The sequence below is a fragment of the Lycium barbarum genome, chromosome 8 (assembly GCF_019175385.1).
Source record: "Lycium barbarum isolate Lr01 chromosome 8, ASM1917538v2, whole genome shotgun sequence".
In the NCBI taxonomy this organism is placed as follows: Eukaryota; Viridiplantae; Streptophyta; class Magnoliopsida; order Solanales; family Solanaceae; genus Lycium; species Lycium barbarum.
The window spans coordinates 130,367,267-130,381,525 of NC_083344.1; the positions used below are offsets into that span (position 1 = coordinate 130,367,267).

General features: G+C 32.4%; 1 protein-coding gene across 1 annotated transcript; it reads left to right on the top strand.

Annotated features, from left to right (window-relative positions):
- Window positions 1–4,988: 4,988 nt before the first annotated feature.
- LOC132607446 (IAA-amino acid hydrolase ILR1-like 6) lies at window positions 4,989–13,963 on the top strand. The gene is made up of 5 exons (XM_060321415.1): window positions 4,989–5,687; window positions 7,269–7,394; window positions 11,620–11,934; window positions 12,641–12,769; window positions 13,553–13,963. The coding sequence occupies exons 1-5, from the start codon at window positions 5,157–5,159 to the stop codon at window positions 13,919–13,921; spliced, it is 1,470 nt and encodes a 489-aa protein (XP_060177398.1). The 5' UTR covers window positions 4,989–5,156; the 3' UTR covers window positions 13,922–13,963.
- The last annotated feature ends 296 nt before the right edge of the window (window positions 13,964–14,259 follow it).

The following is a 14,259-nucleotide window of genomic DNA, read 5'->3' on the forward strand; positions in this document are numbered from 1 at the left end:
GTCTATTGTGCAAGGCAGCGGGGAGATTGACGATGATGTCACACATCGTATTGGGGCAGGGTGGATGAAATGGAGGCTTGCTTCCGGAGTGCTATGTGACAAGAAGGTGCCACCAAAACTTAAGGGCAAGTTCTACAAAGCGGTGGTTAGACCGACTATGTTGTATGGGGCGGAGTGTTGGCCAGTTAAGATCTCTCACGTTTAAAAGATGAAAGTTGCCGAGATGAGAATGTTGAGATGGATGTGTGGCCACACCAGGAGTGACATGATTAGGAATGAGGATATTCGGGATAATGTGGGGGTGGCCTCGGTGGAAGACAAGATGCGAGAAGCAAGATTGAGATGGTTTGGGCATGTGAAGAGGAGAGACACAGATGCCCCAGTGCGGAGGTGTGAGAGGTTGGCCATGGATGGTTTCAGACGAGGTAGGGGTAGGCCGAAGAAGTATTGGGGAGAGGTAATTAGACACGACATGGCGCAATTACAGCTTACCGAGGACATGACCTTAGATAGGAGGGTTTGGAGGACCCAAATTAGGGTAGAAGACTAGTAGATAGTCTCGTTATCCGTTCTTATTAGTAGTCGCATTATCGCAATATAATTTATTGTGCTCTGATTTCTGCTATTATCTGCTATTTCCTGTGTTTTGATTATCCTGTGGTATCTGTGTCGCTTGCATTATTTCATTTCCTTATCGCTTTGAATCTTTTAGCCTTATCTGACTTCTTTTTATGCTTTTTATTGAGCCGAGGGTTTTCGGAAACAGCCGTCCTACCTTGGTAGGAATAAGGTCTGCGTACACTCTACCCTCCCCAAACCCCACGAAGTGGGATTTCACTGGGTTGTTGTTGTTGTTGTTGTTATTGTTGTTGTTGTTGTTGTTGTTGTATTCTTACTCTAATAAATGTGAAAAAAGATTAATGTCGTATATATATATATATATATATATATATATATATATATATATATATATATATATCAAATAATGAAGAAGGTAAATTAGCCAAATTATAATTCTAATCGACGTTTTCTTAAAAAATCATGCAAAAGACAACATGACAAGTATAATGAGCTAAACCGAGAATATCTACCAAAAATTAAAAAATAGTATTTCTTCGTTTAAATAGAAAATCAATTTCTACTTTGTTTCGTTTTAAACATGTAAAATTAATTTAATAATTTGAATAAAAATTATCCAAATCAAAATTTGATAAAAAATAATAAGTATTTTACACCTTTAAATTGATCGAATTAAAATTGAAAGTATCAACTGACGCTTAAATATTGCTATTGTTTTATCTCAAAGAGAGGAAAATAGTTTCCTTTTAAACAAGTCTTCTCTTTTAAAAAATATTAATAAATTTTGTCGATTTTGTATTTGTAACAAACACTAATATAATAAAGTTTTAGACATGAAGCACAAACTAAAATGTTATATTAATCGTGTTTTGAACATAGTATATATATATATATATATATATATATATATATTATCACTATCCAAACACAACTGCATACACATAGATACACTATAATTTAAAGTATTGGGCCCGTGCCCAGCACGAGCGTAGGCCGTCTAGTAATTATAATAATTTTTTAGTGCATAATTAAATTTGTCGTTTTCTACATATTTCATTCATAAGTGCTGCTTTCACGAATTTTCTTTAAAGTGAGGGAGCTAGAATGTAATTTTTAGAGCAATAAAAACACCATAGGTCCGTACCAATCGAATGGCAAAGTTTGACAATTCAAATCAATAATCTTGGCTTAAAACAATGTCCCATAATTCTGAGCTAGCATCAAGAAGATATTCTTAGCACTAGGAGAGGACTGAAACAACAGGATATGCACACACGGTAAATAAATAGTTTTCGGCGACCGATATTTTGTATCAAATTATATTAATTTATTATGATTAAGTGATTTAATAAATATAAATATATAAATTAATCTTGATTAAGTAATAGTAATAATCTATTAACAAATAGTACATACTATGTGTCTATTTGTGTAGTATAAATAAATATGGGGCAGGGAGTAATTTTTTTTCTCACCCGGCGTCCGGTCTCGCATTGGAGCTCAATTGTTTTATGATTGCGTCGGGTAGAGCTCATTTCTGCGGAAAACGCTCCCTACTTAGGATTTTTTCATATTCAGAGTTCGAATCTGAGACCTCTAATTGGGGGAGAGCAGTTTCATCCACTGCATCACATCATTTGACACCGTACTCTATATTTCATTACTTCATCACCTGGTCTAATTTGCGCTAGTAATTGCTCAACTTTGTCAACTGCAAATTGTACATTTATTATTTAACTCACTTTCATTTAATCATAAATATCTTCCTCTACCCCTATATAATTTGATCAATAAGACTATAGCTACAATTGCTCTATAGTCCTTCCTTCCTGTCCTGTACAAAATTAAAGAATTTGTCCCCTTGTGGTGTATCTCCTATCGACATCTTAACACGACCTCACTTGAACAGGATCTGTTCTATAATTTATCCTCTGGAATGAAACATGTTTCATGAAACATAAGGTTAGGTGGGTCGGGTTTATTTTTGAGTTCTAACAAGACAGAAAACCAAGTCTGGTGAACGAGCCATGACTATTTGACATACTCTTTCTCAGCTCCAATAGCTTGATGCTGATATGGTCTAATAGCTATTTGACATACTCTTCAAACTTATATTGTACTCAAAAGAAAAACATATTTACATTTTAATAGTTAGATCCAAAATATTTTTATTTTATTTTAACCCTAATTCTATTTTGAATAGAAGATCACCTATTCTTTCTGTCGTCATTCTTGAGTCTTGTTCAATCAGTTCCACTTTATGTGTGACACTAACTCTATTTGAGAAGTCCCAATCAAAACTAGAAACAATAATCGGAGTTATTATCTAATGCTATGAGTAGGGAAAAAAAAATCATGATCTAGAGCATGTCTGAATGAAAATCACTACTCTCCAGATTTGCTATGTGAAAAAGTATTTTGTGAGAATAACAATTTGTGTTTAGCTCTATCATTTCATAAGTATTTTTGCCTGCATTTAATCTGACTTTAAAAAAAAAATACTTTTAAGCATCAAGATACATAAAAGGAAGCTACTACTAATTCAATTAGGGAATGTGAAGCAAGTAATTTGGTTTAAGAAAAATAAAAACATGCTTATTTTTTTTGAAAGAAGATACTATTTCAACTTCTACATAAAATTTTAAAAACAATTCTTGTTGTTATTCAAAATCAGTTATTTCTTCATTAAAAATCTTAGATGTTTATCTTCATTCTCAAAAATATATTTTTGACCTCTCAAAATTTGCCAAATAAAGCTATAAATTCCCATCAACCTTTTTCATTTTCCTTTAAAGCAAAGCAAGGAAGATAACCACGTGTTTGTACTTATTATGGAAATAAAATCAAAACGTATATTTCTGTCATCAACTTCAACCACCCATCCCTTTCCAAATTCCTATGCCTATCCACCACAGACCAAACCACTCAAGCCGAATTTAATAAGACTGGACAAAAAAAGGTGAGCCCCCTCTCTCTGTCAATACGGATCGGAGTGGAATGACTTTGGTTTTTTCATCCTTCCCGTCAGTTTCGAATTAGAGTCTTGAAAATAAAAAAATATTATTGAGAGTGTTGTTCTAAAATAAGCTCTATAATATGTGATTTGAATTTAATCGGGCTTTAATATAGTTACTGAAATTCCAATGGCGTAGCCACAGCTCAGTAAGGGTGTTAACCTAAACTCCTTTCATTAAAAAATCATACTGTATAAATATTTTAATAAATATTATGTATTACAGATATATATTTCATATTGAACATCTTTAATATACGTTATATATAAAATTAAATTCGAATATTCTTGATAAAATTTCTAATTCCGGCTATGAATATAGGGGGAAGAACGTAAATGGAAAAAGGACAAATTGGTGGGCCCCCTCTACCTTTTCAACTGTTTTATAGACTTTTCTTGGTTCCCACAATTTCAGGCTGACTTACGCAATGAATTCCACCACGTGACTCAAATCACTAAAATTCCCTTGACCTCTATTTTTTCCGCTAAGCCCTTTTACTTTTTCTGTTTGTACTATTAGACCCTTCTTTCCCTTATTATCACCACGTGTTGTTCCTATTCCCCTTGTGGCTTCCGTCCTTTCCTCTACCCCACTCCCCTCGCAGAAGCAAATTCGAAATTTTTATTTGATCAGTCCAATATTTAAGATTTTTCGCCTAGAGTTATTATATATTAATTCAATTTAACATTTCAAAAGAGCGAAAAGTCAATACATAAATTGAAACAAAAAGAGTCCTTCTTAAGATGGTTAGTAGTCCCACGGATGGGATAACAATTTGTATACTTATATGATCTTGGATAATTTTTAACTTCTGAGCTAGTTTTTCGGAGTTAAGTTTGATTCAAAGTTTGTTTTCGTATTACGACATGAGAGTCATGTCCATCCAATTTGTTTATCTTGTCCGCGCTCACTTAAATGTGGAGGTGTTAATAGCCTCACATTAGCGGATGAGATGATAATTTGTTAGGATTATATGACCATGGGTAATTATTATTTTGAAGCTATTTTTTTTAGGTTGAGTTAGATACTAAATTTATTTTTTATCAAAACTTTACATGATTTATATATATATATATATATACTTTTTCTATTTCAATTTATGTGAACATATTACTATTTAGGAAATTTTTGAGGTAATTCTTCGATCACATTTTCTTTATATTTTTTTTAAAACTATTTAATATTTTTTTATTTAGTTTCTAAATATATAAATTTTATTTTTATAAACTTAAAGAATCTATATTAAAATTTATGATCAAAGTTATAAAATTTAACTCTCACACTCTAAAAAAATTCACAAAAATTAAAATGGAGAAAATATATTCTATATAAAAAAAATAGAAAGTTCAGATAAATTTGACCTATAAAATATAATGAGTTCAGATGAATCCGAACTTAAGCACTGGATCCTCCCCTACTCTCCCACTCTCTCTCTCACGCACACTTCTAAATTTATTCTAGTTCTCCATTGTTTCATATAAAAAAACAACAAACTTTCATTCTTGTCATTTCTCTTGAATCTTCATACCTTTATCTCTCTCCTTTCATAATTGTGTTACAAAGATGGATACCCTAGTGAAGTTCTTTCCAATTTCTTGTAAAAAAGCAATCTTTTTGGCTATTTTTCTCTGTTGCATGATAACTACTTCATTAAAGGGAGCAAAAACCTCTGTTTCTTCATCTTCTTCTTCTTCTTCTCATTCTGATCAACATGACTTGCTCACATACTTCAAATCCACTACTTTCCTAAAAAATCCCATGAATATAATCCTTCAAAACCAATCAAGAACCTCAAAAATCACTCTTTTTACCGACTGCTCAATCTGGACAAAAGAATGTTCAAATGAAATTCTAAAAGTTGCCCAGAAAAGAGAGAATGTTAAATGGATAAAATCAGTGAGGAGAAAAATACATGAACATCCTGAACTTGCTTTTCAAGAATATGAAACTAGTAAACTTGTTCGTCAAGAACTTGAGAAAATGGAGATAATTTATCGGTTTCCGATGGCGATTACCGGAATCCGAGCAATGATCGGCTCTGGTCAACCACCATTTGTTGCTCTCAGAGCTGATATGGATGCTCTTCCAATTCAGGTTTTTTATTTTTATTTTTTTTTAAAAAAAAATCTATTTTTTTTTCTTACATTTGATAATTTTTCAAGTATACCCTTTTCATGTCTTTTCTTTCTCGAGGTTTTTTTTTTTGTAGATCTTTGGATATAAAAAATGTGATATTTTGAAGAAAAAAAAAAGAGTTTTAAAAGGGTATTTGAAAATAAAGCTAGGTTTGAACATGCATTTAATTTGAAGAAAAAAAAAATTAAAATTTCGTTAGTCGAAAAAATTTCCTTTAAGAAACCATTTTTTCAAACTTAAAACTCTATCTAAAAAAAAAAAAAACAGTCAAAGATATAACGAAATGCTATAATCATGTCCAAACGAGTCCTTTATCTCGTTGTTTTTATATTTTCTTTCTGTTGAAATTCATTTTTATTTACTTGTTATTAATCTTATACTGTGGTATCAATTGACTTTGAAATAGAGTAATATGAAGGAAACTGGTCCCTAGCTAGAACATGATGTTTACCATTGTATGTTTAAATTATTAGCTATTGCTCTAATTTCTTTCTATTTTTTATATATGTGGGGTAAAGGCTCATATGTATATCTATTTTGAAGAAAGTGTCAATCTTTATCTTCATATCTGCATTCGTTTCTACTTCCAAAAATACGTGTCTTACTTGTGTTTGACGACAGTATCAGATCTTTCTGTTCATTCTCACGTACTTTCACAACATGTGTCTCACTTATATCTGAAGTCAGCTAGATGCCCATTTGACTTAGTCTTATGTCTATTTTTGAACACGTGTAAATTTATCAATCCTAATAAATGAAATATTTATTTATATATTACAATAGACCACACCCATTAAAGCTTTTATTTTAGGCTTAATGAATATGCGGCTTTCTAAATTTGCATTTTTTTATTTTAACACTTCAATTAAGTGTTATTTCTATTGAACTAATGAATTCGTTCTCAAGTGTGTCTATCAAATATAATTCGACTTACATAACATTTTTCAAATAGTAGATATGAACTTATGTCTTTGACTATCTAAGCATACTATTACACAAGTCCCATCTGGTCAATGGACCATCTTAAACCCATATTCCATATATTTTACTTCATTTCCGGAAACTTCAAACAAGATTATCGTAAAGTGTAAACCCATGTCGTTTATATTACTAAAATTAGATATCCCGCAACAAAATTTTTAGAATATTTTTAATTATTTGACTACCTAAATACAACGAAACAGTAACACCTATTAGAAATCAATTCAATCAATGATCAACTAAAGAACCGTGGCACATGAACTGGAAGTTGGTAATTAAGTAAGAAAATGACCCTAATGAAACTAACTGGATATTTGCTCGCGCATTCAAAGAATAATTCTATCCTATAGCAAAGTTTGCTATGTAAGTTAAATTGTATTTGATAGATACACTTGAGGACGAGTTCAGGGGTTCAATAGGAACAACGCTTAAATAAGGTGCTAAAATAGAAAAAAGGTGCAAGTTTAGGAGACCGCATATGCATTTAGCCTTTATTTTATTTCTTATAAATTTTGAAATAATTTTAAAATTTTCATTGATTTTTTATCCAACATATAGGAAGCTGTTGAATGGGAGCACAGGAGCAAAATTGCGGGCAAAATGCACGCTTGTGGTCATGACGCTCATGTGGCTATGCTCTTAGGTGCGGCAAAAATTTTAAAGGCTCGTGAGAAGAACTTAAAGGTTAGTTTTACAATAATAGCCATTATTGACAGATATGTCGCTCAAATTCTTAGGGCCATATTTTGCATTATAAAATTTTCACCTATTGGGTAGTCTTTTGTTCATATATTTATTTTTATTTCTACAGAAAATTATTATTTTTTTGTTTAATAATAATAATTTTATGCTCTTTATTCTCTAATTTTATTCTCTTTATTCCCCCAACCTTTAGTGAAAAGACCTTGTATGGACTATCAATTCAAGGTTATTCTTGTGATTGACAGATAAAAATAAAACGTTATTCTTGTGCCATTTTAAAATAATACTAAAATATTCTTTGGTTCTCCATATGTGGATTCCATAATTTTGGGCACAACATTTGGAGAATATTGGAGCACTGACCTCTGATTATATGTTTGTTTTTCAATTGGTCGTGGGTAATTGAGTATCTTGGACTATTTTATTTGCAACAATGAGAATGGCACCTAAACTTTTTGGCCAAATGGTAAATCTAGTGATCTGCATTAGTTATTATGATACCTTTATAGAGAAGGGGATTTGGTACGAATAACATTAGTTATAATATCTAGTACTTAAATATATTCAGAGTATCTACTTTCATGTTTCTTTTAGAGCTTTGTGCGAGGCTGAATGTAATTGCATTGGATTCTCCATTGCAAGTGCTTTTTAGGGGGGTTTGCATTTTATTTTTTTTCAAATTTTCATGAAAAATTTATCATTCATATTGGAATAAAAATCCATGAAAATTTAATTTCGTTTTTATGAGGTCAATTGAATTTGAATGTGTGGTTTGAGTTAGTGAACAAAAGTTAGGAACTTAAATGAGTGATAAACAATTTAGATCAGATTTGTTTCCTCTTCAGTTGATTTTTCTCCATTTCTTTCGATAGGGTACTTGATTGACGCATGTCTCCCTAAAATTCAACATATTAGATCTATTTGATCTTTCTATAAAAGGAGACCACACAATGACAATCGAGAGGTTGTCATAACATTATTAGTCACATGGGAAAATATTTGATTGGTCCATTTTTATCGTCTATTTTGGATATTCTTTCATTTTGTGAGAACCCATAACCCTTCAGCTCTTATCTCTCAACAAGATTGGTACTAAAATTAAACTGGCCTTTCATTTTAAAAAGAAACAAATACTATGGTCTAAGTCAAATCTTTTCTTTGCATTTCTCAGTGCAAATATTGGACCCTTTATTTTTTCGTTAGTATAATAAAAGCACTTAGCCCCTTAATATGCAGCAATTAGTTTAGAAACAATAGAAAGTGGGTAGTAGATTAGTCTTAGGAATCTTTGTTTAGTACTATGATTATGACCATATAATATTATAATAAATAGAGATAGATAGACACAAAGTATTGGTCCCATGGCAATTATAGTTGTGTACTGTAATGCTAGTAGGAGTCTTGTCAAGGTGTGGACAGTTGGACTGGTAGTTACATGCCCAAATTGAACGGGAGAATAGAATTTTTGGTCCCTCTATTATTGATAAGTTATGATTTTGGTTCTAGCACTATATAATTCAACAAATTTAGCCTTTAATTAGTTAAAATGTGTAACTTTGGTCCCCTTATGTTAGAAATATATTTTATTTGGACTATGTCTAGAAGTATAGCACCTCAAATATAGAGTAACTATACAAGCTTAACATAAGACATTGGATATTAAGTGGCGAAACAATTAATAATTCTGGAAACTTGTGAATATTCACAAGCAAAGGAATCAAAAGTGCACATTTCAAGCAATTGGAAGTTGAATGTGCTCAATAAGATATTACAAGGACTAAAATTAGAACATGTCTATAACTGAGGGAACAAAAGTGCGATTTATCATAATTTAATATTAATTATTGTCAAGTTTTTTCCTTTTATTTTCGATTAAGAAGTCTAATTTTAGAAGGACTTATTGAGAATGACAGCCAGCAACTTATTAAGAGTTTAATTTGGGACCGCGGAAATAGGCAAGGCATCATTTAGGACCTAGAAGAAAAGGCCAATGTACTATATATTGTAAGGCATCCTTTTATTTTTTGTCCTTTCATTTTCATGTTTTCTTTCTGTTTCAAGTCATTTTCGACATTTGAGGACCTAGAAGAAAAGGCCAATGTACTCCATATTGTAAGCAAAGGCGGATTCAGGATTTTGAGGTTCCGGGTGCCACATATTAGTTTACTTTGATTTAATCTATTTTGAGTTTCGGTCCGGATTATTCATCTTTCGGTTTATATAGCAAATCGATTGCCACACTATTTTGGGTTTCGACTCGATTTATTTTGAGCTTCGGCTCGGGTTATTCATTTTTTGATTTATATAATTAAATCGATTGCCACACTATTTTAGGGTTTGACTTGATATTTTTTAAGCTCGGTTCGGGTTGTTCGTCTTTTCGGTTTATATAGACAAATAAATATATTAAACAAAATAATTTAATAATTATGATAATTTTAAATAAGCATAAAACTTCAATTGTACTACTAATATCATCAAAAATATATTGTTCATTTATAATTATGCTCGACGAGTTTTCATATTATGAAACTATAATCTGACTCAAGAATAGTTAACTAGAACTAGATTCACTGTAAATGCATATTTAAATACTCAAAATAAAAACTTACTGATAAATACTATGAACTATAAAGCAGAAGCAAGAATTAATAAAATTTAAAAGCTCAATAATAACTCACAAGAAAAAAAGAATAGACAACAAATAAAGGGGACAAAACAAGGAAAAGAAAGTAGCGAGGAAATGGAAAAAGGAGAACGCTGTAAGTTCTTAAATGTGGAAAGCATAATAGCTAAAAAGTGGAGTGAGCTGAGCTATTTAAAAAGTCAATTGTAACTCCATAAGGGAAAAAAAAAAGAGTTAACAGCAAATAAAGGGGAAAAAGAAAACAAGGAAATAAAAAACGGAGAACGCTCCTGTAAGGTCTTAAATGTGGAAAACGGAATAGCTAAAAAGATGAAGTAAGCTAAGCTCGATCTCACGATCAATGGGAAGGAAATTCGGTCCATCACCAGTGGCACCAACCAGCTATTTGTTAGTTCGGGTGTCACTTAACGTATTTACGAGATTTTCCGTATATACTCACATACATATACAAGATTTCGATCGAGGTGTGCGGGTGGCGTGGCACTCCCTCCCGCCTCAGTAGATCCGCCCCTGATTGTAAGGATCCAATGGTTTAATAAATGGGAAGATAAAGCAACTTTTCATAGTGCTGTTTTTTTTTTTTTTTTTTTTCAAGTTTTGCTTTTCTTTAATTACTTAAATTTAGTGATGCCCACATTAACCATCACTTCATAAGTCACAATCTTGAATTTGTTCATGCTATGCTTTTTCATCCACTTGCAATGAGGTTATCTTTCACTAATCTGTATTAGAGAGAGATTTTTTTTTGCAAAGAATGACCCTCATCTGATCTCATCCTTTTCTTCATTTATATATCTCTGTGCCTCGACTAATTTCACAAATTGTGCTACCTCCTACCATTACAGGTATTGGATAATTCTATTCATAAAGACTTGTATAGATGAAAATAGATCACCTAATAATTTTAGCCTTGGTTGGAAATTGGACCTGAGACGTTGTAACTTTTAACACATTTTATTGAATCAGGCCACATCCTTGAGTGCTCATTTATTGAATCTCTCTGTGATTAATAATTGACTTAAAGAACATCTTTTTTCGTTAACTTGTTTGCTCTGTTTTACTTCTCTATGCAAGTAAGAAGGCGCGCACTGAAAATAATTCAGGGTTTACATGTTATACATTGACAGTATAAATAGAAAATTCTTACATCATATCACTTAGCAGGTTATAGAAAAATGATTACTTAAAAGGTAAAGAAAAAGTTAAAACTATCATAAAAAGTGCAACTGATTGCCTTAAAATTAGGTAAGCCAATCTTTTATAGCAGTCACTGTTTAATGTTGTTGATGTTTATGGTCCCCTTCGTGAAAATCCTGGTTTCATCACTGTCTAAGGTGGTTGATGTTTATGAAACCCCTTTGTGAAAATCCAGGTTTGGCCACTGTCTAATACCGTTGATGTTCACGAATCCCCTTTGTGAAAATCCTGATTCCGTCACTATCTAATCCCATTGATGTTGAATCCCTTGACGTCTTCGAGTATTTATTTTTTATATTATGAAATCCCGTTCGTGAAAATCCTTAGTTCTACCATTGTCTGATGCTGTTAATATTTTGCCAGGGGACAGTGATTCTAATATTTCAGCCAGCAGAAGAAGCAGGAAATGGTGCAAAAAGGATGATAAAAGATGGAGCATTAGAAAATGTAGAGGCTATATTTGCTGCTCATGTTTCACATCAACATCCAACTGGTGTCATTGGATCAAGAACAGGTCCTCTACTTGCTGGTTGTGGATTTTTTAGAGTTGTAATTAGTGGAAAGACAGGGAAAGCTAGCAATCCCCACCACTCAATGGATCCAGTACTTGCTGCCTCTGCTGCTGTTATCAGCTTGCAAAGCATTGTTTCTCGTGAATCCGATCCCTTGGATTCTCAGGTGGGGTTTTAAAGTAAATTTCTAAAATCTTCAAATTTCACTTTCAAATCTATCCGTCATACCCCGACAACAGTGGCGGATCCAAAATTTTCATTTTATGGGTTGTGAAGCACAATCATTTTTGCTTAGTGAGTTCTACATATTAAATGGCTTTTTTAACTCAAGTACAAGATTTGAACAAAAGTTACAGACTTCTGCTAGTAACCATAATGGTGGTCCCGCCACTAACTGACAGTGTAAGAAGTATTTTTATCATTAGTTCACCTAAAAGATAACTATAGGTCACCTGAAAAAACAAGGCATGTTATTAGCTATAGCTGCTTAAAATACACTGATAGCATGAAAGTCTTTTTTACTGTTAGAGTGTTAGTAGTATATATAAGTTAGAATCCTAAGCTTTTATAACAATATCTTGGTGTTTCAATAGTGATATTTTCAAGTTATTTACTAAATCTTCAAATTTATGCTCATACTCTGACACTGTTAAAAAAGTATTTTTCGCTATTGAGTCACCTAAACGATAACTTCATATAATCGTTCATTAAAAGTAAGATTAGTAACTTGAAAATAAGGTAGTTTATCAACTACGACGGGTTAAAATAGGAGATAGTCAACTTGCAAAGAGGAAGACGAGTCATTATTGTTAAGCTTTTGCAACATCATCTTCAAGAACTGATTTTTTTTTTTTTTTTTAATTTCAATTTAGGTGGTCTCAGTGACATCTTTCAATGCTGGAGATAATCTTGATGTGATACCAGAAACAGTTACTCTCAGTGGCACTTTCAGGGCTTTCTCAAGAACAAACTTTTATCAGCTTCTTAAAAGGATAAGAGAGGTTGGTAACAACAGTGTATTGAGACTGACATTCTTCAAGAAATCATATCTTAGGTTATTTCAATAATTGGTGGTCTTAGTTATAAAGTATCAGTTCATTCAGGAGTTGATACTTGTCCTAAATCTTGCTTAGATAGCCCTGTTTTAGTCGAATATCATAGGGACCCAATGTTGGTCATGCCCACAAAAAAGGCCAGGATTTGATTGAGAAATTACATATCACATGGTATGATCCCCAGGTGTGATAGGTTCATGAATTTGAAAAAGAATCCAAAACAGTAGAACAAGAAAACATAACTAAACGTGCATACTGTTCATTTATTCACGTGAAGTTTGATTCAGCATGAAGTTCAAGAAAGATAAAATAATTTTTAAAACTTAAGATCTTAAACATTAACATTTTCGTGGTTGTTAGAAAGGACGGAGCTTTGGGGTCAGAAAATAGGTTAAAATTAATGTTTATATAGACTATAGTAGATGTCGAATCCTTTTGGCTTTTTAGTGTATTTACTTTTTTATATTTTGTCTTTCAATGAAAATCCTAATTTTATCTTAGACTGTCAAACCTTTGAAACATGGCATAACATCTGTATGACTAAAAATGCTTCCAGTTAAGCATAAGTTGTTTACAAATATAGATATACGTCATTCCTTTTTTAACCGACTAATAAAAAAATAGTGTCGCATAAATTGGAACATATCGAGTAATTTTAGAGCTCTAGGAAGTTTTACATCAAGATGTGCTTTTTATTTACTTGTACTGATGCGCATAACTTTTTAACAGGTATTCACAGAACAAGCTAGTGTATTCAGATGCAGTGCAACAGTGGATTTTTTCGAAGACAAGGACACAATTTATCCTCCGACGGTGAATGATGACAGAATGTACAAGCACGTGAAGATGGTCGCTGAGGATTTGGTCGGAACGAGCAACTTTAAGGTCGTTCCGCCGATGATGGGAGCAGAGGATTTTTCATTTTACTCTGAAGTGATCCCAGCAGGATTCTTCTATATAGGCATAAGGAATGAGACATTAGGATCAACTCACACAGGACATTCACCACATTTCATGATTGATGAAGATGTATTGCCTATTGGTGCAGCTACTCATGCTGCCATTGCAGAAAGATACCTTTATGAGTATGGATCTTGAAATAGGAATATTGTTTAATGCAATTTTTCCTCTTTTTCCTCTTTTTTTTTTCTTTTTTCTTTTTTTTTCTCCCCCCCCCCCCCCCCCCCCTCCCCGAGGGGCTTCCCCCTGCCTTTTTGTTTTTGTTTTCTTCTCTTTGACTCCAACCTAGTATGCCAACCTATGCGATGACTAACATCTAAAAGAGTTCCATCAAGAATAGTTGTATTAATTTTTTTTTCTTAATGTTTTTTCTTCATGAGGTTGGACGCATGAATCATGGAGAAGAGAAGATATAATATCATATATAGAGGTTTTTGCTACAATTTGAACCCTGTATCTTGACTCTACAAGATTTG

Excerpts from the sequence above, each read along its gene's own strand:
- LOC132607446 (XM_060321415.1), top strand. The coding sequence starts at position 5,157 with ATGGATACCCTAGTGAAGTTCTTTCCAATTTCTTGTAAAAAAGCAATC. Across the intron at positions 11,935-12,640 it reads CCGATCCCTTGGATTCTCAG|GTGGTCTCAGTGACATCTTT; the intron begins GTGGGGTTTTAA and ends ATTTCAATTTAG. Across the intron at positions 12,770-13,552 it reads TTCTTAAAAGGATAAGAGAG|GTATTCACAGAACAAGCTAG; the intron begins GTTGGTAACAAC and ends ACTTTTTAACAG.